The sequence below is a fragment of the Pelodiscus sinensis genome, chromosome 8, assembly GCF_052426305.1.
Source record: "Pelodiscus sinensis isolate ZL-2025 chromosome 8, ASM5242630v1, whole genome shotgun sequence".
NCBI classification, from domain to species: domain Eukaryota; kingdom Metazoa; phylum Chordata; order Testudines; family Trionychidae; genus Pelodiscus; species Pelodiscus sinensis.
Genome location: NC_143059.1, coordinates 6,696,542 through 6,722,873, shown reverse-complemented (window position 1 = coordinate 6,722,873; position 26,332 = coordinate 6,696,542). Strand labels below are relative to the sequence as shown.

Here is a 26,332-nt window from a genome sequence, read left to right as displayed (position 1 = left end):
GGCTCTGGGGCCAGGTGGAAGGGCTACATACATATTCATTCACAAGCCCCTGTGTGCACCCGTGTAGCTGAGATTCAGTGTCACAATAAACACTTGCCATTTACATAGCACATTAAATTTTCCATATGCTATAAAAAATTGCCCAGCTCTCTCAACACCTTGTATGATTGTGATTTATTATTATTCCCTTTTCACATAAGGAAATTTGGAGGGAGAGAGGTTAAGTGACTTGCCCAAGGCAGAGGGAGTATTCATACTCAAATATCTCCTATCTTTATTTTCAATCCATTACAGCACAGTGTAACCTCGAACATGTGTACCAAAGCAAGAGTGAGATGTGAAAGTTAGCTGCTAGAATAAAGCATACATTGTCTCTGTAAGAAAGATTTTATGGTGTCTCCGCAAGACTCTGACTGTTTGACTACATTCAGTGTACACACATATTATATGGGTTTATTCATCTGCAGGTTGTGATGTGCCAGCTTCACTAGAATCCAGGGAGGCTTGAGAAAGGCTCATCAACAACAGGAGCCAGAAACCCAGGTACTGCTGAGAACACTAATCTCCTGATCTCATGCAGCTGTGACTGCAGACAACTTCACTCAGTGCCTTAGCCAGCTCCCACAGAAGTCGACAGGAGTCTTCTATTGACTTTAACAGGAGCTGGACTGAGGTCTAAACTATTACACAGATTTAACTTCTTATGTGTCCCAACCTGATTACGTTCCTCATACTGACCTCATACTGCAGAGCAGTAAATATGGCAGAGGCATTTACTTCCAAAGATGACAGCATTGGGAGAAAATAATGAGTGGAGGAAGAACAATCAAGGTACCATCTTTGTGCTATCGATGTTATCCACGTTCTTCAATGTGTCTTGAGGGGAAAGAACCAAAGTATGTTTCGGGCATATCAACATTACTGTGAGCAATGTGGAAGCTTTTATGGCATGGTTTCTTCCTTGCTGTGGAGCAGGGTATGTAGGGAAGAGAGTAAAAAAACAACACAGTCATCTTCTTCCCTAATTCTTATACTCTCTAAAGGCCCTGGTCATGCCTAAAGCTTAAGACAGGCATTTCTCTGAGTGCACAGGTTGCTCCTATTAAAGTCAGTACAGTAAATATAAATGGATGGCAAATGGCAATCCATATTTGCCCCCATTTTGGTAAAGGGGCCTCCTAATCCTCCCACGATGGTACCATCTTTCTTTGAGACACAAGTGAGAGGTTTTTTTCTCAAGGTATTTAAGAGGCGCAATTAAATACTTTCAAAATGAAACTGAGGGTGAAACCAGTGGCACCTCAAACAGTTGTCCCATTTTAATTTTTAAAACAAGGCAATAGAAAAAGTCATAACATTACATATATTGTTATGAGAACAACAAAAGGAACATGGGAATTGCTCAGATTGGAACGGACTAGTGATCTGTCTACTCTAATATCCTTTGTCTGACAGTTCAGCCACAGATTCTCTTCAGAGGAAATTGCAAGAAGCCCATATTGGACAATTATAGAATAATGCGCTCATATGAGAGGTTTCTCTCCAACTGTCATCAGATGGTGGCTAGTGTACGCTCTGAAGAATGAGAGTTTATATCCCTTAACTGTGGATGGTCTCATTATCCGTCTAAATGTCCAATCCTCTCCACCCATCCAGTATATAGAATCATTATTGTACCAATAAAATAATATAGCTGAAAATGAAACACTTAGGCTTTTTAATTTGCATGATGAAATTGAACAGTTTAAAAAAATAAAATAAAAACATAAATCATAATGTAGCTTCAATTTCTGTTGCAATTTGTTATTTAAAGAAAACAGTGAGAGGAAGGAATGCCTGCATAATTGATTGCTGAATTAAGTACCTTCCTGGTGTGATAACATCCCTCTCTAACCTATTACTCATTCCTCTCTCACTCTGGATCCATCTACATGCCTTCTGAAGCAGCCAATGTTTCTGCTCATTTATGTTGCGGTATTCCACACGGCATACTTTTAGATTTGAAATAACTAGGAGAATAAAATCTTATTTAAGAATAGTAGAGGTGAAAGTTGACTAAAAAGAGGTAATTGACATTTATTTCCTGACAAAAAAGCTCCAGAAGAGAAAGTTGGAATTGAATAGCTAGAGTTTGAAATAAGATTGTGTTATAAGAAAAAATTGTAATAATGTATATTATTTACCATGTGTGAAAAGATTACTTATTTTGATTTGTCACTTTCACTACGGCCTAGAAAGAATTCCAGGGATATAGTTATATGAGACTAGCACAGCAAATTCTATGTTCTTAATTTGAGTTACACTTAAATGAAACAGAGCTCTATCTTAGTTTGACACACACTCCATTTCCTGCTTCAAATGTTTTGCTTTAAATCTGTCAGGGTTTGAGACAGAATGGAATACACACCTTAAAGTATCTCAGAAGTTAACTTGCTAAAACAAATGGAGGTGTATCTATATTTGTTATATTTTGATAGATCATGTCCATGCAGAATTCCAAGTGAATGTAATGACTTATACAGATGTTACGTTAAATTAATAGCACAGTGATACAGCTATCAGGTAGCTATTTTCCCTACTACAGCTTTCAGGCGATGTTAGTATTTGATCAAACGATTCTATGGAAAAGCTATGTTCTGACCAGAAACCCCAAAAATATGCGATTAGAGATGCACATTCACAAAGCAGTAGAGTTATAATTGCCATTTTTGGACAACTGATGAACTGCTTAGATAATTCAGGTATTCCCCATCCTATTTCCCAACAACTCATTTCGTAATGTTGTGGTGGTTTTTTGAGGAAAAACTGCCAAGAAGACTCTCTTGGCTTTTCATGTGATATCTTAAGAATGCAGAGAACATGCTTATGTGGCGCTGTGCCACGAAGGCTTCCTTTGAATCCCCTTTATACTATTACTAGGGGGCGGTGCCCTCTGCTCGCTACGCCCGCCTACCCCCTCTCCCTGGCTGCTTTCACTTTGCTGAAAGAGCCTGTTTACACTGACGACATGATGATGTCATTCTGTCATCCAGCAGGTAAAACTTTTTATATATATATTATATGAAAGAGAGAGAGAATATACAATGGGTAGATTGTGCTAATAACAATGTATTTTAATGCAACTCTGGTGACCCCAAAATTCCAGTATGGACTCTGGTCCTTGGAACAGAGTTTAGCAGAAGTCAATGCACAGTTCTTAAACAACTGTCTCACAGGAAGGGGAAAAAAAGATGAATCTCTATATTATTCATAAGACCTTTTGGGCAGTCTTTATGAAACACCCTCAATATTGTCCTTGATAGATTAGGTTTCTTCCTACCAGTGAAGAATACTCGTGAGAGTGCAATACATAAATGGAAAAGATGATAGCGGGGGATGCAGGCTGCCTACGTTTTGCTCTCCCTCACTGTACAGATTCAAACATGAAACAGTTATTGCTGGGTTTAGAATCTGGATGTGCAACCCTCTTCACAGTGGTAAGCATATTCTATGAGCTACATGTAGAAATTGAGACAGAGTATATGTGGGTAGTGAATTGAGGGGGCAGGGGAAAGAGGAGTTTGGTGCATGGCTTTAAGAAATGGTTCTACATAATGGTGGGAATATACTGAATATAATAAATTGTCACTACAATTTCTGAAGCGTATTGAAGCTTCAAGGTTAGTTCCCAAAAAGCAAGGTGTCTATTCCTCACACAAGTTATGAAAACCCAAAGAGCCTATGTCATCCACTTTCAACATATTTTTGTACAATTAGAAATATGCAGCAGAACCTAGTACCTATTTCCCTTAAGTAGATATTAAAATAACTTCATATTACATTTAAATTGGAATAGAATGGCTGCATTGAAAACTACATCTATTTGAATTCCTTGAAATTATCAGATTTCCCCTGTAACACAAAGAAATTCTGAAGAATTCAGAATTGCTCTAAAGTACAGTTATAAAACATGACAGTGTATTTTGGATTCAAGCATAGCAAAGGTAGCAGAAGGAGGGTGGCAACTGATGGTTAATCCCAGGAGTGGAATTGAGAGAGGTCTCTGAGGAACTGCTCATTCTAGCCAATAAGCAGGTGTTCTATTGATGCCTCTATCTGCAGTGGTAGAGGACAGGCAGATACATTAGGAATATTTGGAGTTATGGGGAAATAGGAATACTTAATACAACCCAAGAACTGAGTTAAAGAATGCTGACATTGCAATCACTGAGCACACAAAAATCAGGAAATGCCAGAATTAAGCTCATCAATTTAACCTTAATTTGATTCATTATGTGTATGCATTAAGACAGTCTTCAATTACACAATCACAAGCTATGTTTTCATAAGCACATATGAGCTGAAGCAACCACATCTGTACGCAGCATTCTAGATGTGGGTGTGCTGGATTTATACAAAGGCAATAAGATATTCTCTGTCTTATTCTCTATCCCTTTTAAAATTATTCCTAACTTTTTATTTGCTTTTTTTCCCACTGTCACTGCACACCGAGTGGATGTTTTCAGAGAACTATCCACAATGACTCCAATATCTCTCTCTTGAGTAGTATTAGCTAAATTAATTCCCATCATATTGCATGTGTGGTTGGGATTATTTTTTCCAATGTGCATTACTTTATATTTATCAACATTCAATTTCATTTGCCATTTTGTTGCCCAATCACTAGTTACCTCTCTTTACTCTGAAAATATACCAACAGATTGCCAGCAGAATGCACTTTACAATAGTCATGTGGTTTGTGAAAGTAGACTCACATGTGGCATTGCTCCAGTCTTGTAGTTCACGGTTTTAGAATAATAGAATCATAGGATCAGAAGGGACCCACAGGGTCATCTAGTCCAATCCTGTGCCAAGATGCAGGATTGATGCAAGGCAGATGACTACCCAGCCTCCTTTTGAAAACCTCCAGTGAAGAAGCTTCCACAAGCTCCTGAGGCAGCCTGTTCCATTGTCCTATAGTTCTTACAATCTCAGGAAAAACTTCTGAACGGTATCTAAATGGGCTATGTTGTAGTTTGAACATATTGCCTCTGGCCTGCCCTTTGTGGCAAGAAAGAACAACTTTTCTCCACCTTTTTTTGTCATGTCAGCCCATATTCCTACCCTTTGTTTCCTGTCTTTTAACTTGTTATCAATCCATGACAGGATCTTCCCTCTTATCCCATGACAACTTACTTTACTTAAGAGCTTTTGGTGAGGGACCTTGTCAAAGGCTTTCTGGAAATCTAAGCATACTGTATCCACTGGATCCTCCTTGTCCATGTTTGCTGACGCCCCCTCAAAGAACTCTAGCAAGGCATGATTTCCCTTTACAGAAACCATGTTGACTTCCCCCCAACAAATTATGTTCATCTAGGTAGCTGACAATTTTATTCTTTACTATAGTTTCAACTAATTTGCCTGGTACTGACATTAGACTCAGCAGTCTGTGATTGCCAGGATCACCTCTAGAGCCCTTTTTAAATATTGGAGTCACGTTAGCTATCTTCCATTGATTAGGTACAGATGCTGATTTAAAGGATAGGTTTCAAAACACTGTTAAAAGTTCCGCAATTTCACATTTCACAGAACTTTTGGGTAAATGCTATCTGGTCCAGGGGACGTGTTACTGTTAAGTTTATCCATTTGTTCCTCAGATTTGTCACCTAAGAAAGAATGGCTCAGGTTTGGGAATCTCCCCAATATCCTCAGCCTTGAAGACTGAAGCAAAGAATTCATTTAGCTTTTCCGCAATTACTTTATCATTTTTGAGTGTTCCTTTAGCATGTCGATCATCCAAGGACTGGTTGTTTAGCCGGCTTCCTGCTTCTGATGTTCTTAAACTTTTCACTATTATTTGAGTTTTTGGCTACCTGTTCTCCGAACTCCTTTTTGGCTTTTCTTATGTTTTTACACTTAATTTGACAAAGTTTATGCTCCTTTCTATTTTCCTCACTAGGATGTGACTTCCACGTTTTAAAAAGATGTCTTTTTACCTCTCACTGCTTCTTTTACTTGGTTGGTAAGCCATGGTGGCAATTTTTTGGTTCTCTTATTGTATTTTTTAATTTAGGGTATACATTTAAGTTGGGCCTCTATTATGATGTCTCCATATGAACTTACTTAGCCTTAAAAAAAAACACTCCTGTTGTAGTTTTGGCCTTCACAGCATCCCCTAGCAATGAGTTTCACAGGTTGATTGTGAATTGTGTAAAAAAAATAGTTCCTTGTTTGTTTCAAACATACTGCCCATTAATTTCATTGCATGATTCCCCCCCACCCCGCCCCCGTGTGTTATTTGAAGGGGCAAATAACACTTCCTTGTTTATTTTTCCACATCATTCATGACTTTATAGAGCTCTAACATATCCCTTCCATAACCATCTCTTTTCTAAGCTAAACAGTCCCAGTCTTTTTAATCTCTTCTCATATGGAAGCTGTTCAATATCACTAACAATTTCTATTACCCTTCTCTCTACTTTTTCCAAATCTAATATATTTTTTTTTTAGATGGGGTGGCCAGAACTGCAGGCAATATCAAGGTTTGGAAATATCATGGATTTATATAGTGGCATTTTGTTATTGTCTGCCTTATTATCTATTCTTTTCCTATTGGTTCTCAATATTGTGTTTTTTTTTTTTTCTGCTAGTGCACATTGAGCAGATGTTCTCAGAGAACTATCTACAATGCCAAGATTTCTTTCTGGAGTGGTAACAGCTTACTTAGACCCCATCATTTTTTTACCTGTAGTTGGAATTATGTTTTCTAATATGCATTACTATGCACTTATGAACACTGAAATTAATCTGCCATTTTGTTGGCAGTCACCCAGTTTTGTGAGATCCCTTTGGAATTCTGCAGAGTCTGCTTTAGCTGTAACTATCTTGCATCACCTACATGCTTTGCCAGTTTACTGTTTACTCCTTTTTCTAGATTATTTGTGGATGCAGCCCTACCAAATTCACAGTCCATTTTGGTCAATTTCACAGCCACAGGATTTGAAAAATAATAAATTTTGTGAGTTCAGCTATTTAAATCTGAAATTTCAGCGTTGCAAGTGGTCCTGGAGGAATTCTGTAATTGTTGCATTTAGAGCCATAGTAAAATTCCAGAATTCTTCCAGGACTGCATAATTCTAGGGTCATGACACAAAAATAAGTTGTGGAGGGGGAGGTCACAAGGTTATTATGAGGGCTGCAGGACAGCTACCTTATTTCTGCAGTGCTGTCTGAAGAGCTGGGCCCTCACTCAGCAGCTGCCTCTCTATGGCTGCCCAGCTCTGAAGACAGCAATGCTGAAGTAACGGTGGCATGGTACAGTATTGCTACCCATACTTCTGCACTGCTGCTTAGCCCTTACAGTGGCTAAGCTCACCCTGGCCTAAAAAACAGAGCATAGGTCAAGTCTTCCTCGTTGGTCCCAACTCCTGACAAGCCCTAGTTATCCTGGAGGCTAAATCTACCTTGTCAGCCCTAGGATGGCAGAGCTATAGGGCAATCTTCTGCTGCAGCTGAGTACTGAGCCCTTCATTCATACCCATACATTTCCACATGTAGTTATCTGCAAATATTCCTGTGAGACACAAACACAAGAGCTGTTGTAAATTTTCTTCACTGTTGCCTCATATTAATTATTTTTATTAGTATTTTGACTGATCACAACTGTCTTACCAAGTAAATGTCCTGCTTTTTGTCTACTGAAACTGCATATACTTTACCTTTAAAAGGTCCTAAAGATCAAATTTAAAATTATCAACTAAAAAAATAAAAGCCAAATTCTGCATGTCTCATACCTCTACCTAACAGAGGCTACATCTAGACTGCAGCACTTTTCTGGGATATGGGAGGTATCCTTGGAAAAGCCACACTGTGTCCAAGGAGTGGAAAAAAATTTCGAAAAAGCAAACACGCTCTTTCGCCATCCCTGTAAACCTTGTTTTACGAGTAAGAAGGGATGTGTTAAAAGAGGACTTTTTTCTGAAATTTGGCACCGTGTAGACTCGCCAAATTTTGGAAAAGCCTCTTTTGACAATAAAGCGGAAAAAGATATGCAATTTGCATAATGCAAATTGCGTTTCTTTTTCGGATTTATCTTTGCAGTGTAGATCTAGCCAGAGTTTGGCCCAAAACAGATCTAGTGTGGAGGCAGCACTTCTAGAAGTTACAAAAGGGGAAAGAACCAAAAATCTTTGATTCTTCTTGTTTTTAACTTGTTGCTACTGACCTTGGGCTCAGTTTATCCATTTATAAATATACCACCATCCCATTGGTATAATCTGAGGTTTCATGTTTGTAAAGTGTTTCAAGATGCTCTGAGAAGTGCTATACAGTACAAAGTATTATCATCACTACTAAAAGTGAAGCTGGTGAGATACAATGTAATCTGCCTTCTTCTCTGGAATAACCTTTCCATCTTGTATGATACTTAGTACAATGTACACACAGCACACTAGCTTTTTTATTCCTGATCTCAGAAGTATCTAAAATCTGGACAGCACACTAGCTTTTTTATTCCTGATCTCAGAAGTATCTAAAATCTGGACGGCTTAAAGAAGAATACGGCTCCTCCTCTTTTAAAGAGACTATTGAACAAATATCATTAGTTTTCAGTAAAATGTAGTCACCTTTTTTATATGCTCATTAATTTTCCACATGAAGGTAAAACATTTGAGGTGAGATTTCCAAATTACTTAAATAGCAAATTAGTTAAAAGCAGCCCTAAATATCAACTGACGTGTTAGGCTCTCAATTTTTCTTTCATTCATAATGCACTAGAGTAAACTATTCTAAAATAACTACTTGATTGTTACTTCTAAATTTGTACTGCTGCAGCTGAGACAATGTAGAGAAACTGGAAGATTAACTGAAACAGAATGAATCACATCGAAGTATGGTGATCTATAAGGTATGATTAACTCCACAATGACTGAGATCATTTCAAATAACAGGGCTTTTTATCAACGATGGCTGCAAGGTTGGGAAATGATTTAAAAGCATTTCATCTTAAGAAAGCTACTGCAGTTCACACACACACACACACACACACACACACACACACACACACACACACACACAAAGGGGATGGGGAAGAAAAGGGCGGGGGAGTGAAGGAGATTCAGTGTCTGCAGCTGAAATAGCCGTGGGCTATTTCAGAATCCTTCCCATAGCACATCTTTACAACACACCACTGACATTATAAACCTCTCTTTTGCTACAGAACACCTCATTTTTCTGTGAAGCACAATTTATTGGATTCAGACACTGAGAAAAGTTAATTCTGTGAATTTAGTAGTTATATTATGATGCCATAGCTTTCCTATAATTCAAAATTCAATACTTTCACTAGACCACAGATGTCAAAATTCTGCAAAGAAACAGTAATAGAAATGTAGCCATGTTAGTCTGGTGTAGCTGAAGCAAAATGCAGGACTATGTAGCACTTTAAAGACTAACAAGATGGTTTATTAGATGATGAGCTTTCATGGGTCAGACCCACTTCCTCAGATCAAATGAGGATCATTTGATCTGAGGAAGTGGGTCTGGCCCACGAAAGCTCATCATCTAAACAACCATCTTGTTAGTCTTTAAAGTGCTACATAGTCCTGCATTTTGCTTCTGCAAAGAAACAGAAGAGCCTTTTTTTAAACAGTATTTATTTTTCCTCTATTGAGAATTACCTTCTTTAAATGTCTGTTCATTGCCTCCATCCCCCTCCTCTTGTTACAGATTTCATAAAAATCAAAATCCAGACTTTAAAACACAGGCTGCTATTTGCTTACTGCATCAGAAGAACAAATACCAGCATATATGGACTTTAAATATCTGTTCCTATTAGACTGAAAGGGAAGATGAGATTAAAAGTTTTTCACTGTATCTGTTTAATAAGAATACAGACCAGAGAGTCAAGCAATTTGGGTATTTAGGTCTGCCACAGATTACTGTGTGAACGTGGGCAAACCTGAATTTTTCTTTGATTCATTCCCCACCCCAGCTATAAAGCAAGGATAATTCTACTTAATTTCATCTAGGGAGTAGGTTTTGGTAAAGCACTTTGAGATCCTTTGTTTATGGAAAGCATTGTGAACTGCAAAGTATTGGCCTGATATAATTGTAAATTCAAAGCTGAAATTAAGGTAGTTGGCCTTGCTGAAAAGTTCCTTCAAGATGAATCAATAAATCAAGTAAATTTAGAGCAGACAGATTACTAACAATCAATGAGTGGAAATAATCCCTCAACATACACAAGTAGTCTTACCAAGTCAAATAAAGAAAAATCTCTCTCTCTCTCTCTCTCTCTCTCTCTCTCTCTCTCTGTGTGTGTGTGTGTGTGTGTGTGTGTTACTGTCATACCAAAATAATGGTTCACTGAGGTACTCAACTTTATTCCAGATACAGTTCTAATAGTTGACTTCAGCTAATTAATTTGAAATATTGGTATGACTCCAACTAGTTAGGAAGAGGAAATGCTTCCACCTGTGATATTTATGGAATGACCAGCTGCTCTCTATTTACCTCTTCTCTCTTCTGGGCCCAACATGATTTAGAAGAGGAAAAGATTGATGAGGCGCTATTCCTTCCTCATCTTTTATAATAGCTCCAACTACATTTTCCTTCCTCTGTATGGTGAGCTTAAGTCAGAACCTCACACCAGCAACTGCTTACACCCACCCACTCCCCAGTATCAGACATGCCACATGGAAAGGAATGAACACAGGAATCCTGAGAAGTCTTATCTCAGTTAAACTGGTGTGAACCCAGATAACTCCACTGAATATAACGGAATTATTGTGGATGTACACTATTGTAATCAAACTCAGAACAAAGCTGACTTGCTTTAGGAACATCATTTGTTTCATTCCCCTATTGCCATTTGTGAGCCAAAATTACAGCAACTAATTTGACATGCATCTGACGAAGTGGGTCTTTGCCCACAAAAGCTTATGCTCCAACACTTCAGTTAGTCTATAAGGTGCCACAGGACTCCTCACCCTCTAACAACTAATTTAGAAGCTGGACTTCAGTTTAACTCAAATATTCACTGTATTTTACACAGAAATAAGTTGTCTATAACACAATGCAATATCACAAGTAATAGAAATAGGTGGCAGGATCTATTTATGCTGCAAAACATAATAGTGTTTATACCCTTTCTTGCAGGGTAAGATATAAATCAGCCACAAGAAGAGATATAAACCGGCCAACCAGCTTTCAGTGCACAAAAGAAAATTCAAAGTCAGAACAACTGGAACCATAGCCAGTGCTTTTAGACTTAAGGCTTTTCCTTGTCATTGAAAGAGGAGTAACAAGAGAAGGTACAATGTAAATGTATATTTAATAGGATGGACAGCACCAAAGCAAATAGTAGAATCACTGAATAGTACATTTTCCAATGTGTTGTCTGTATGAACTTTATTTAAAATATATCTTGTTGTAAGGATTTGCATATGTTATTATTACATACTTTATAAGATTTGCAAGAATTTAATTTAAGGAAGTACCATAAGCCATTTTGGTAAAAATGCTGAATACAGTCAACACAAGTCCTGTGTGTTCTTTTGTTTTTGTATGCAGACAGAACCATCTTTCTAAAACTCAGGATACATGACCCCAGAACCATTATTGAAGCTATTGTTACTGCTTTTCCAAATGTTCAAGTCTTTCACATGTTCTCCTTTCATAACAACATTTTTGTTGTTATACCAACATCACTTTCCCAATCTGATTGCAACAGTACTCTGTAATTGCAGAACGCTGATTTAGAATCCTGTAATTAATTTGTTCACAGACCAAAACTTCAGAAATAACAGCTTCACATATTGGCAAGAAGAGGGTTCTGATTTTCAAGGAATCTTATTAAAATTCAAAATTAAACTGATTTCACCTTCATGTTTGGGATCACCATTCTCTTCTACTCATCCCTTGTAACTTGCACTGATTTGTGAACTATGAATCCCATTGTTGGCCTTTGCGGGTTTGTTACTAAAACAGACTGACGTCTCACTTAACACCTTATTTCAATGGAAAGAAAAGAAATGAACATTCTACCTTTCCCACAGAGAAATCCTACAGGAATAGATGTTGGAAACGTAACAAGCTTCACATGCCAACTTCCTTACAAATAGTCCTTTCTGGGGCAGAGGCGCTTATCATGGCAGGAATGAGGTACTGAAGTGGCAGGGAACCCCTCAGATCTCAGAAATGTACAAGGACAAGAAACTCCTAACCAACACGTGCCCCAAAGATTGCAGGCAACTTCCCTGGCAGCATATACTACACCACCCTTTGGATGCTGGCATTAGCTTCTGCACCTTCTTTGAGAGGGATGGAATTTGTGTTCATACTCCTAAGAAGAGGCACAGGTATTGAGAGGGAAAAGAGTTGCTGCTTCTGGCCCTATCCTCCTTTGACCCAAAACAGGCCTACCAGAGTTGTGGAACCCTCATCACAAGACATAGAATGGAGCTTTCAAGGAAGTGAGAGAAAAAGCATGTGGCTATGATACTGCTCTTCATCCTTCACTTATCTCCTTATGTGTGCTCTTCTGCTTGCACAGTAATTATTGTGCAAGACGAAATCATCTGCTCATTAGGAGAGTTTTCATTTGGATGTAATTTTCAAAGCTTTCATATTTTAGCCACCTAAACTGCCGCTGCTGTTACTGAAAGTTAGCTTTGAGTTGTAAAGAGAATGGATTCTGAGGTGAGTTTTTATAGATGAATTAGGCAGCAACTGGGACAAAGCAGTTATCATCAGGAGATAACTGACCTTATTTGAGAGAAACATCCTGAGGCAAAGTAAAGTGTGCTTAATCCTGGTATATTAATTATCCAGTGATTACGGTAGTTTGGAAGATATTATTGCTAAGAAGCATTTGCAAAATGACACACTAAAAATTTAATGTAATAAAAATTAAAAGCAATGACAATAATCAAGTTCTCTAGTCATGTATTGACAGATAATGGCTGTAAGATTATTCTTATATTGAATGTTTTGTATTTAATTTATTATGTGAAGTCTAGTTAATAAATGTCAAATACTGACGCCAAAATATTTTGGATAGATCTGAAAGAGATTTCAAAGACAAATTATCAACGTACCAATGGCCATTGACTCATAACTGACTGATAGTTACTGTAATTGACTGTTGTAGTTACTGACTGATAACTACAACTGTTTATTATAGCAATGTTCAACACCACCATTGCAATTGGCATTTACATTCTAAACTAGAACATTTATTTTGTGAGGTTTACAACTTGCCCATTTTTATTATCATCTAGCTGAAACTTAGAATAACCAATCTCCATTCAGATGTAAATTTTTAAGCACAAGATGTAATTTAAAATCATTTTGCCAATTGTTTTTAGTTTAGGAATGGCATCAATTTGGAATTCTGCTGCTCTTTGATGCTTTTAGCATTACTCTAAAAAATAAACAGCTCTGTGCTCTACAATAAAATTGTGTTGGTCTATAATATGAAGTGACGATAAATACACAGAAGAGTAAAATCGTGTGTGAGGCTACTCTGTCCTAAAAAATAACAATTATATCATCTAGTAGGCATTTTCTTGCTTATATGCTTAACTTACATATGTCCTTTTACTGTTACCAGCAGAATAGGAGATCGCATTCTGGACTGCACCAAGGATTGAGACCATGTCAATTTTGGCACATCTCAGAGATTCCAAGGAAGCCACTCTGGATACGGGCATGGCATTAGTGGCCAGTAGGCACTAGGCCAAGGATGCCTCACTCTCCTACAGGATTGGATCTGCTGTGGGTACTAATGGTGATCTCCAGGAGGTTCTGATGACTTCTGCTAGTGATAACAGGAAGCTGCGAGCAGATAAAGACATCTTTGAGTCCAAGGCTGAGGAACATTTCCAAGTAGTCCACAGGCAATGGAAGAGCCAACTCTGGCAGGCACAACAAATGTTCAGCCGCATCTGAAGTTCAGCACACCAGATGCATTGGTACTGGAAAGCAGGTAGATGGCCATTCTCCGTTAGGTACTGGATAAATCACAGTGCCTGTCTTCACTACTTTTAGAAGGGAAAGAGGAATCTCTCATAGTTGTAGATCCACTCCAGTCTATTTTATAAGGTTTTGGTAGTGGGACCAGAGGAAGGAGAACAGTTTTTCTTCTTCCTGGGGAAGAGAGCCCATGCTGCCTCAGATATCCTCTGGGAAGTCTAACAATCCATGAAGGTCTTCAGTGCCAAGTTGGCCACAGAGTTTGCCCCAGAAAGGCTGCTTCAAATGCGAGTCTGGGATTCACTTACAGATGTAGCACCTAATTAAACTGTCCCTACCCCAGGCACAACAAACTGCATGGGCGGGAGTCACTATTGAGGACAGTCATCTCACACAATGTTTAAACCCCAATGATAGCATCACACGGGATAACTAGCTATCTAAACTATTTCTGCAAATTAACCAGGGTGTACTGCTAACTATATAAATGATTTATTACATACAACATCCTCCTAAACAGACTGAGTAAAATACCACACAAAATGTACTGACTCTAGCTGCAGGCAGTGACTCTAGCTGCAGGAACTGTGGGGAGAAGACAGACAGGGTCAGGGCAGAGCTGCCCTTAAATAGTCAGCGGAGGGGCTCAGGGCCAGAGGGCATGGGCATTACCCCGGTGGGCACTGTTAGGCCCATTTTGCTGACTTCAGTGTGCTGGGCACACACGCACTTGAGTGGAGTACATGTCCACAAGCATTCAAAGAAGAACTGTCAGTGTTAAATATTTCTCCCATCTAACTGTCCATGGTTAGCAGACTTACTATACCTAAAGATTTATGGTATTTTTGATTCTTTATAAGAGAGTTCAAAGCCAGTTTATGCTACTTTTCACACTGGTGTATCTGCACCTATGTACACTCCAAGGCCAGACATGCTGCACCAATGTAAAAAATCACTGGTACAGTAAAGTTTACTCTGATTTGAAACTTAGATAAGCTGCAATAATGAATTTAAGTTTCTACACCAGCTGGTGGAAAAATTTCAAGGGTAGACCAGTTACTCAGCTGATTTATTCATGTGACTTTCTTCAGGAGTTCACCCTTTTATTCATGGTAAGCAAACATATTAACACAAGAGAACTCTGTGAATTAAGAATATGCCAAGTGATATCAATACAACCAGTAAAACATTAGCCTTGTTGAACTCAACGGCTATTTTGTCATTGAGTTCAGTGGGACTGGGCACTGAACACAACCAATCTGTCTACCCCACTCTTGCACCAAAAAGCATAACAAAAATGAATTTCCATAGATGCATTGCCAGTCCATCTTTCACAGAGATCAATGAGAAATTTATAAACTGTGGGAATGTCTACACTGCAGGGCAAAAGTTGAATTAAGATACGTAACTTCAGCCACGCCAGCTGCGTAGCTGAAGTTGAAATAGCTTAATTAGGCTTTTGGTACTGTCTGCACAGCAGGTAGTGGAAGGAAGAACGCTCTTACAAGAGTTACAGGATTACATAGTTACAGGTGCCAGAGTAAGACGTCTTCTGTCTCAACACGATTTTGAAATAATGGCTTGCTATGTGGACGTGCACTACGTTATTTCAAAATAATGCTGCTATGTAGATGTACTCCCAGTATCCTCCTCCTCCTGCTCAAAGAAAGTGTTTACTTTATTGCAGAAAGAGCCATTAAGACTAAGCCTATCAAGATGACAGATTAACAGGTTAGCAGTCCACTGAATCGTTACACAAGTTTAACCCTCTCTTTTTAAACTTAGAATGAAAATTAGATTTTACAGTGTGATGTTCCACAAAGTTCCTTAAAGTATATGTTAAAGGAGAAAGAAAAAACAGAGATTATTATAGACATATATTGGTCTAAAATCAGAGGAGATTATTTTTAGACAATCAAATATTTTTAGAAAGACTCACCGTCTCATTTCCGAAAAGGATGTCAACATACGGCATGACTTTCATAAGTGGCTCTTTATAGAATTGGCTAATAAATGGTGCAGAAAGATTCAAAGTGAAGATCTTGTTAGCTTCAGAAGAATGAATGGCCACTTTTAATATTGCTTCTGGTGAAACCGTAAGAAAAAATCCCTGCAAGCAAACAGACAAAATACATAAATAAATAAATATAAATATATATTACTTATATAAATATATACACACACGTACACTAAATTATTTACATATATTTATATATATATAATTTTAGTAAATATATTACTAAAATTTCAAATGTTAGAAAGACAAAAAATGAAAACCACACTTATCAAATATGAAATTGTGGATAAATGGCATCCTTTGATTTAATGTAATTGATTAGATTAATCAATTGTACCTGACCTCTTAACACAATATAATATTTAAACAACAAAAAGGATGTCCTCATACATAATTATTAATATTTATATCTGTGAATCCATTTATATGTTAATAAAGGCAGTATCAATAAAAGGAAACTGAAATAAATAACTACATAGGTTCAGTGTCCCAAACTAAAAGCTAACTTAGAATAAGGAGTGTAGATCTGGGTTTAAGAAAGTAATATGAATGAAGATCAGACAAGGCCTTTACTTCACTTTATTTCTTTCTGAGGAAACAAACTCTGCTGGAATGTATATCAGGGTCATTCACATCCACACATTGAAGCTAACAGAAAATTGTCATTGCCTGACATTAATATCAGTTTCTTTAAGGTTTCCAGACATGAGAACAGGCCACATGTACCTTTTATTCTCTAACCACGATACACCCTTTTTACTTTGCAATACCTTGTTATTATTCAATATTTCTGTTTTTCTATATTATATGTATATACATATATTAACTTACTAATGTATTACAGTATTATGAATATGTGCTCAGCTGAAAAGAATTTAAATAAGGTTAGCATGGTTGGGCACTGGTGGGGAATAATAGTTAATGTAACTACTGCAAGATCTGTTAGATTGTACATGACTAATAATAGTAGTCATTTTTCAACATTGCTACCCTTTTCAAATTTAAATTAAGAAAACAAAAGAAAGACAAGTGTCAGAATGAAATGCTAGATAAATAAGAGTAGAACCAGAGACAATCCATTATCTCATTTAATGAAATTTCTTTTTGGGTCTTTTTCTCTAAAATAGTTCAGCACTCTTGAGTATGTACTGTGTCCACCAGTTTCCACCATTTATTTTGGTCTTGTACTATTCTGTTCAAGTTCCTGAATGTCATGTTGATGAATTTAGCTGTCTCTGTGGTTCTAAATATTACTTCTCTAGGTCAGGGGTTTTCAAAAGTGGGTCACGGGCCCACCCGGGTAAGCGGCTGGCAGGGCCATAAGATGCTTTGTTTATCTAAGTGTCCATAGGCATGGAGCCTCATAGCTCCCATTAACTGCAGTTTGCTGTTTCCAGCCAAGGAGAGCCTGCAACCCAAGTTTGAAAACCTCTGCTCTAGGTTGTCCTCTTTCTCTTTCCAGGGAGCACCCATGTTATCACTTGCTGTTCAAGATGGCTGGGCCTGGCCTCCAGCACAAAGAGTTTGCAGGGCCCAGGACAGGATGCTGGGAGCAGAGGCCTGGGCCCGGGCCCGGCCGGTGGATTGTGAATACTTAGCAGCACGGGGCCCAAGGCATTTGCCTTGCTCACCTTGCCCTAGGACTGGGCATGCTGGTGGCATCCTGAAAGTGTATCCTAAACATGTCCAGCGTTTTCTTCTTATCATATTTGATGTGCTTCAGTATAGTTTCCTCTCTTTGAATTTCTGATGTTGCAAGAAACTATCTTCAATGCCCTGCAAAGATCTCATAGTTATTTACCTGGGAATTAGTTCATCTTCTCATCAATTCCTGTTGTAGATTTGTATGATTCTGCTTCAAAAAAAGGACAGACCCGAGACCAGTATTCAAAATTCATAGCTCAGACCACTTTTCTAGTCTTCTCAAGCTTATGACAGTTTTGTGCTGCTTTTGATAATCACTGCTTGACTTCTAGCATGATGTCACTATTGTATTTTTCACTCCTCAGATAGGTAAAATTACTTCTTTTACTATGTTGACATCAAAGCGGGAAGCATGAATGAAAAGATGTAATGGCTGCCATTTTGAGCTCATCATTCCGAATCTTTGTCACTAAAATCTAGCACGCAATGTTGCATTGCACATATACCAATCATCATTTCAAAACCAATTGCCACTTAGCAGAACCAATAATTAAAAGCAGGAAAAATGACTGAATCTTCATTAAGAAGCAATTACTTACCAAATCTGTTTATGCAAGTAATGAAAATTGGTTTTATTCCTACAAGTGAAAAATCTGTGACCTCAAATTCCCCATATGAAATGGCAGACTGTGTCCCTGCTTAAAATTACTGATCTGTCTGTACACCCACTGTGTTGTGATGACTGATAGCAGTCCATATTTATACACCATCTCAACCAAAAAAGGAACTTTAAAAAAACAACTGGTGACACATTGACTTTACCATGGTAAGCTTATCAGTTCCATAAAAAAATCGTAAAAAACATTGAACAGACCTGCAGCACCTTAGAGACTAACAAAAAACGTAGGCAGTATCATGAGCTTTTGTGGGCACAACCCACTTCCTCAGATGAATGGAGCAAGGGCCGTGGGATACCAAGTTAACATACTCAAAGATATTTCATTCACTGAAAACAGTATCTTTATGTCTGTTCAATCAATTATAGTATTTTGCATTTCCATAATGTAAAAGAGTTCACTAAATATTCTCCAATTTGATTAAACAAACTGAATTACAAGTAGCAATCATATAAGGTGCAAAGTAACAAGCACTTACAAATAAAATCTTGAAAGTGAAGCGCAAGCTCAGCCTTACTTACAGCATCACTATTGCAACACTCTAAAAACTAATCATGGAGGATTTCTATTTTCCAGTTCTCACCATATTATTCTGTCTTCACATCAGAATACATCTGTATTTTTACTCAGAGTAATTCAGCTAAGGATCATCTTAGAAGGTCTATTCATTTTAATCTAACAAGGAGTTTAGATTAGAAATCATTTCGAAAACATTGTCTAAATATTTCCCATTGCTCTACACATCTCAGTTTAGCAAATACACGATGACTTCCAAAAGCTGGGCTTCATCCTGCAAAGACCAGAGTGCCCCATTAAAGGCAATGGGAGTTGACGCTCTTTTACATCCCTTGGAGGCATGCAGCACCTCTCAGGATTGGACCACACAAGCAGCCAAGTTGCCTCCTTTCTATTTTTGTATCCTAAAGAATTAAAATGAACCGTTTATGGAACATCTTGTCTCCATAGCAATCTCTTCTGTCTTTTAGTGCTTCATTTAATGAGCAAAGATAATTTTTTTTTCAAAAACTGATCCAAACAGAAAATAAGAACCCTTCATGCTAACATGTTGTTAGCTGTGGCTAAACCACCGAGTAGTCTGCATAAATATTAACTTAATCTGATAATTAAGTTCTTACCAATTTCAGACAAACTTGATCTGAATTACAATAAATCAGATTGTAATTTAAGGTGCAGAACAAGACACCTTGGGATCTAAGCCAAGACTAAAAACAGCTCCCCCCCCCCTTTTGAAAGGCAACACAAGGGTATTTGAAATGCATGAAGTACAACTTGCATGTCAGACCTTGCACAGTAAAGGCCATGAACCCACAAAAGCAACAAGATTAACTTTGGAGTTTTTATAAATAAACTCCTCAATTAAATTTAACTCACTCTTCAAAGGTTTATTTCCCCTCATATTTTTCTTAAAACATTTACGGATTACAGATGTCCTATAGAGAGAATTCTTTTTAATATCCGGCCAACCATAATTTTTCTTTGTAGAAGTAATTTTTGGCTATTTTTTTCAAGCTATAGTGCAATGGCGCTGAAAGAGAAAGGGGAAAATTTGACTGGTCTTGAACCAGTTTCTGGATTTAAGAAACCCAACCCAAGTTTGCAGTCCAAGTATTCAAATGGACTTTCAGAAGTGTCTTTACTGAGACACCAATTTCAACCACCATTGGCCAGCTATTAGAGCAACTGCACCAATACAACCAAAGGATAGGGGGGGGGGGAAATCACAAGTTTTGATTTGCACCATTGTAGCTTACTATAATTTCAAGGAGTAAGCTTCACCAGTTCAAATAACACTTTTCCTTGTCTATGTTGGAAGTTAGCACCAACATTGCTATAAAAATGTCTCACCACAACAGCTGTAATCAGGACAAATCACCACTATAGACAAAGCCTTTGAAATCCCACATGCAAATTTCCTTCTGATGTTTAAGATAAGTGGCTTTCACCATTTTAAAATTGGCAGGCTACAACCAACATCTAGTAATAACGTACAGTCAACAAAAGTGTATTTGTTGGTGCAAGGAATGAACGTTTAGTAATACAAATATAAAATCAGCAGAAATATAATAGGACAAAGGAACATCAAATTACTCTTCTAATTCTCATATCCTAGAGCACTGCCAACTTCCTAAGTGGCTGGAAGTCACACTTCATAGCTACACATTAACCAGTGTTAAAAAACACAGTTATTGCCTTAAATCTTTTGTTACTATATAAGGTACATGGAAACCACTTTAGCTCTGTTTTGAATCTGACATTCTCTAGCTGCAAATAAACACATTTTGAACTCTCAACAGAAATGCTTTTGATGGAGGACAAATATAAAATGGTTAATCAGGAGAATTCTCTTAGGAAAACACTTTCATATTGATGTTTATGGATGAAATTGCCATTAGTATTAATGAGAGTTGTAATGAAATATCATCTACCAATAGATGTTAGCTGAGGGTACAGTCTATGAATATTCCAACATGCAAGATAGGTATCTCCTAGCATTCAGCAGTGGAATCTTCAATAGAGCAATGTCTGTTGAGGCCACTTGTCTCTTCCTTTTACTCCACTTATGGATTATTACCAGAATATAAAAGGTGGAGTGGCACTGAACTCTAATTTTGGACACTAAAGAATTGAGGAAAGTGGGCAGGCGCTGTATAAAATTTCAGAGGCAATAATTTCAGAGAATAATAGCTACTGGCAAATAACCTGTCTGTCTTCTTCCAGTGGCCTGGGCACATTCCCTCTTGAAGGAGATTAGCAAGTAGTACAGCCCCATGGAAAGGTGGGCTGAGGAGTTCTGGATAAAGAACTCTCAAAATGAGCATCAACCCTGAAAGACAAGTCAAGAGAATATTAGAAGGTGGTCTTGATTTTGCTCAGCCAAATCACGCTTCAGTAAGAGGCAAATTTTTGCTTCAAATAACTTCACAGATTCTGTGAAAAGACCAACCCCTCCAAATAATGCTGCTTTCAGATTAACTGAATATCTTTTAATGTATATTCAGGTGAATTTACCCAGGGTGTAAAAGAGATTTGGGGAATACAGACAAGTTAGTGACCTGTAAAGGATGGAAACAGAGATGACTTGGAACTAGATATGGAGAACACGATACAAAGGAGATCCTTTCAGTTTATAGAGGAATAATCTTTTTGCCTGTATTTAACCAATGCCTAGTCTACACAATTTTGGTTGCAAGATAACCACAATATTTGGGGGAGGGGGTGATTTTTTACTGGCATTGGACTACTTCAAACAAGTGGTGCATTTGAAAACCATTCCAAGATCTTGGTACCAGATTCAGATGGTTGTGGGAATATTAATGCCATCAATTATGGGCACCAGATGACTCCATCAAGCAGTTCACCAAGTCCATTGTGCTGAATATTAGACCCTGCTCTCTGTTGATCAGAAAGGATCAAGGCATTTCGATGGTATCAGGCAGTCAATTCCAAATTATGTCGACCAGTAAGGCTCTGAGGATTTTGGCATAAAGCCACACTGGATTAGGCATCCATCCTGGAGACTCACATGAAGGCATAATGGAAAGAGAAAGTGTGTGCCATCATCCATGTGGCCCCCTCTATATGTCCATAAGCAGTATATCATATGGTACAGCAGTAGTCAATGTTGTACTCTTATGGAGTAGGTTTGTACCCCAAATGGTGGACACAACCCCAATAACTGACAACAGAGCATAATGCATCCTTTCTTTACAGTGGAGACTGCTTGCCCTTCAATCCTTTCAGCTACAATGATAAAAAGTCTAGGGGACTTCCTGAATGATCTCATCTTCCACAGATAGAAAGTCAGGGCCTGGTGGACATTGAGGGAATGAAGATGCTGTTCCTCCACTGAAGACTGAGGTCTCAGAAAGAAAGCAAGGAAGCGTACGGATTGGCTGAAATGAAAGTGCGATACATCCTTTGGCAGAAACGTGCTGTGCAAATGCAGGGGAAAAAATGTCTTTATGGAACGTGCTAAGTGGGGATCTGCCATCATAGCCTCCAGATCAGTAACCTTTCTTGTGGCTTCCTGGGGAGGTGAAACAAGAGAACAATAAGCCAGAGGTTCAAAGGATGATTTTATCAAGGGTGAGGATAAGGTTGAAGTCCCATTGGAGAGCGATGTGTTGAACAGATAAGTCTGTAGGAAACCCTTCCAAAATCTGGTAATCCAGGGGCAAGTAAAGACAAAATGCCCTTCCACAAAGTGGTGAAAAACACACATAGTGGTTACATGCACCTTCATGGATTTGAGCATGATGCCTGGTGTCTTCCAAGAGAGGACACAGTCCAAAAGAAGAGGGATGTTCACAGCTTCAGTGGCAAGACCCTTTGGTTGGGTCCCTGCGGTGAAATGCTTCCACTTGGCCCTATAGAACTGCCTTATGGAATCTTTTCTGCTACTCAAGAGGATGTCTTGTAGTGCTGATGAACATTCCCATTCTAGTGAAGGTGCCCCTCCAAAAACCAAGCTCTGAGGTAAAGTCTGTGCATCACCACATTCAGGATCCTGTTGCTATATAGCATGAGGAGTTCCAGGAAATCTGAAAGCAGTAGTGGGGGGCACACTGACATCTGAAGAACAAAACCTGAACTGGCAAGGCTAGAATGGGGTGATCAGATAATCATCACTCTCTTCCGTCTGGTCTTGGGTAGGACACACAGCAGGAGTGGTACAGGAGAAATTAAAACTTTTATGGTAGTTCTGAGGTAGGAGGTGAATTTTCTCATAATTAATGCATAATTTCTTTACTTGTATTTGGGTTACATGTGTGGATGTGGGGGGAGAAGAACAACCTGAAAAATGTATTCTTTAAATCTTGAAATGTCTGAGTAAATTTACTACTCAGGATGTATAATACTGCCAAAGAAATGGGCTTAAATGACTAGATATTTTTTCCCCAAGTTTTGAGCATTTAAATTAATAATCTAAAATACATTAATGTAATAATTTACATCTTAATTATAAAGGTATGGTAGGTATCCAAAAAACTTAGGTATTAAAATATTGTTGTAATTCCCCCCCCCCCCCTGCAAAATATAAAACTTAAACAAAACAACATTAAGAAGCACCAACTTTCTTTAATGAAGGTGTTTGTTTTTTAAAAAATGTCTTGTACCTCAAGTAGAATGAGAAAATAATCTACATGGACATACACTTACAAAATAGTTAGGCAATAAATGATTGCAGCACATGAAGCTGTTCAAATTCCATACCCCTTTTCCTCAGGAACACTAAGTACCTACACAGTGCTCATTGTACTTTCAAATTACATTTTATCTTGCAGTGATCCAAAAATGGCTATTTAATGAAATATAAACCACTGGTTTCCACAAGTTCCTACTGGAGACAGTTGTTTTAAATCAGAAAGCAAAGATGGCAAAAATGCAACAATTTTTCTGAGTAATAGTTTTGGCTCGCTGCAGTTTGCATTGTTTATTTTTATGAAAGTATCACTTTATAACTGGAAAATGACTAAGCTGCAAGCTATTGTTTTATCATTCTGAGTGGCCAGTGTTTCTGTTTTTGATAAAAGCCAAGTTTCAAACAGTTTTGAGTAACATAGGAAAGAGCTTAGCTATCAGTAAATGTGCTTATATTGACCCTGACATTTCCTTCTAAAATGGTGCCAACATGTCAAAAGGAGAGGATTGCTTTCAGACTTGAACAGTTTTTGTTGTTGCTGAAACAAACTCTGATTGCTGCCATATTAGTATCTATCTGATGGCAACAGTAGCATAAAATCTCCTACAAAGCATTGACATTAGATGATTAATAAAATTATTTTTTGCATATTCTGGCAATTTTTTATTTCTTTAAACAATTTAGAAATGCATTTCAGTTAAAATTACTGCAAAGGTTAAGCTATTCATTCTTCAGAAATTTCTAACAGCTAAACCTACGACAAAACAGCAACATGATTTTACATGTGAAATCTGTTAAAATTATTGTGTATGAGTACACACACTTACAGAACAAAGAGATAGAGAAGCAAGCCCTTTTTGCTTCCTGGTCCCAACTATCCGTTTTTTCTTTATTTCATTTTCTCCAGACAAAGGGCTTCAGTATAACAGTGGCCCTCATTTTGGAAAGGAGGGGTAGGTCCTTAAGTCTGTCTCCAAGATAGCTACAGAAGGTCTCCACTATCCCCAAAGGGCTGAATGCACAGATTTACCAGGTGCAGTAAGTGGGATCCCTGTGTTGTTCTGGCTCCAGAAACTGGATCTTGTAATGATTCCAAGTTTTTTTCCCCCATAGTCTCCACATGTTCAACATTTGTATTGTCATCAATAAGCTGACTTAAGATTTTTGTATATTCCCTGACCAAACCCTCTGCTGCTCAGAGCAAGAGAGAGCAGGTTATTATGCCATACGAGGGCTATGCATATGCAAGAACTAAGCATACATTAACTTCCAATAAAATAAATGAGAATAAAAATCATGTACAATAAATTGTAAGAACTAAATAGCATGTGTCACCTGCATGTGAATTTGACCACTTTCAGCAGACATGATTCCAGCGGGACAAGGGAAATGCAATTAAATACTTCAGTGTGTTTCAGACAGCATATAATTCACAGGTGTCCCTGGGCACTGCCCTCCAGACATACTTTGTTTATCTTGTGTAACAAAGGCTAGCAGGTAAATTATTGAACAGTGAGCATTTCATAGAGACACCCTTCCAATATACAATATGAAGACATCTAGTTATGAATGAAGATCAGAAAAGAGAGCATGTCATGGGACTGCCCAGTTTTGTATCCATCGGTATAATTTTATGACGGCAAGTTTGCTGTGCAAGAGTTAATAGACTGTTATTGTTTTCATTATAAACCAAGTGTGATGGGGCACTTGTCCCACGCTGGGCTCTCAAGGATTAACAGAGCCCTAGGAAGGCTGCACAGAAGGCAGCCAATCACAGGCGCTTTTATAGCAGCCGCCAATCCAGGATGAGCAGGCTCATGTAAGAAGAGCTGCAGAGCAGAGCAGAGCAGCTTCAGTCACTCCCTAGAGTTTGAGGAGGGAAGAGGATCAGCCTTGTGTGCTGAAAGCAGAGTAGTGCCTCTGTTGGAGACCCAGGGAGCTAAAAGCAGCGCCTGGTGGACTGCAGGCTGAGGCTCTGAGGCAAGGGCAAAGAGAATTCTGGGGTTGTAGGGAAGTGGCCTAGGGAAAAGTAGTTTGACGATACTACTTTTCTTCTATCGAGGAAGAGGCCAATTGTCTGCAGAAGCCAGTGGGGGAAATGGCTGGACAGTGGACTATGACTATGACATGTTTCCCTGGAAGGGCAAAGCACAGAGAGTGGTACAGCTAGAGGGCTGTGTCACAAAAAGGACTCTGGGGTCCTATGATTGGCTTGGGTCCTTGAATCGAAAGTGGTGGTGGCAAGACACCATCAGAAAAAGGTGCACTGGCTAGCAGAGTTGGTCCCTGGGACATCCAGCAGGGTGATCTGCATCCCATCACACTTACAAATTTATTTAGAATGGATTGAGGATATAAAAAGGTCAGGCAAAGAGTCTCATAAAAATAAACATTTCCTTTAAAGTGTGGTTCTACACTAAAAAAACCATAAAGATGGCAGTGCAAGTTCCATATTTAGTTTCTCTCAAAGATTTCCATATCAAAAGTATTCCTCCGTTATGTTTATGGAAATATGTTTTAATATGACTATGCATAACCTGAATATGGTTTATGCAAAACAGGTCTAGTAACCTATCATTCAAGAGCCTGTAATTTCCTGAATGTGTATATTCTGTTAGTGAGCATGAATCGTTCTTGTATGTGAAATCAGAAATATTCAGTGGAAACTTGTTTTATTAATATAGGTCTTCTAGTAAAGCCATTAGTGGTACTTAAGGAACTTAGTTGCCCGGTTCTTGAAACAATGGTTTTGTTTTTCCCATAAGTCTTAACTTGTGGTTGGTTCTACAAAAGACAGGTGACCATGCAACCTGGTGCTGGAATCCATCTTGAATTTGGTTCCTGACCAATGGGAGTTATGGAGCAGGTACTTGCGAT

General features: G+C 38.2%; 1 protein-coding gene and 1 long non-coding RNA gene across 5 annotated transcripts in view; one reads left to right on the top strand and one right to left on the bottom strand.

Moving 5' to 3' along the window:
* The window catches only part of LOC142830479 (uncharacterized), a 137,070-nt gene extending 133,308 nt beyond the window's left edge, over nt 1-3,762 (top strand). Inside the window, exon 6 of the long non-coding RNA XR_016350207.1 lies at nt 468-3,762. This is a non-coding gene — a long non-coding RNA (uncharacterized LOC142830479). The remainder of the gene's footprint in view (nt 1-467) is intronic.
* ADK (adenosine kinase) overlaps nt 1-26,332 on the bottom strand; it is a 417,444-nt gene that overhangs the window by 92,232 nt on the left and 298,880 nt on the right. For all 4 annotated transcript variants that reach the window (XM_075935762.2, XM_075935764.2, XM_075935763.2 and 1 more), the window contains one exon: nt 15,893-16,063. In XM_075935762.2, the coding sequence (XP_075791877.2) occupies nt 15,893-16,063 (171 nt within the window). The remainder of the gene's footprint in view (nt 1-15,892; nt 16,064-26,332) is intronic.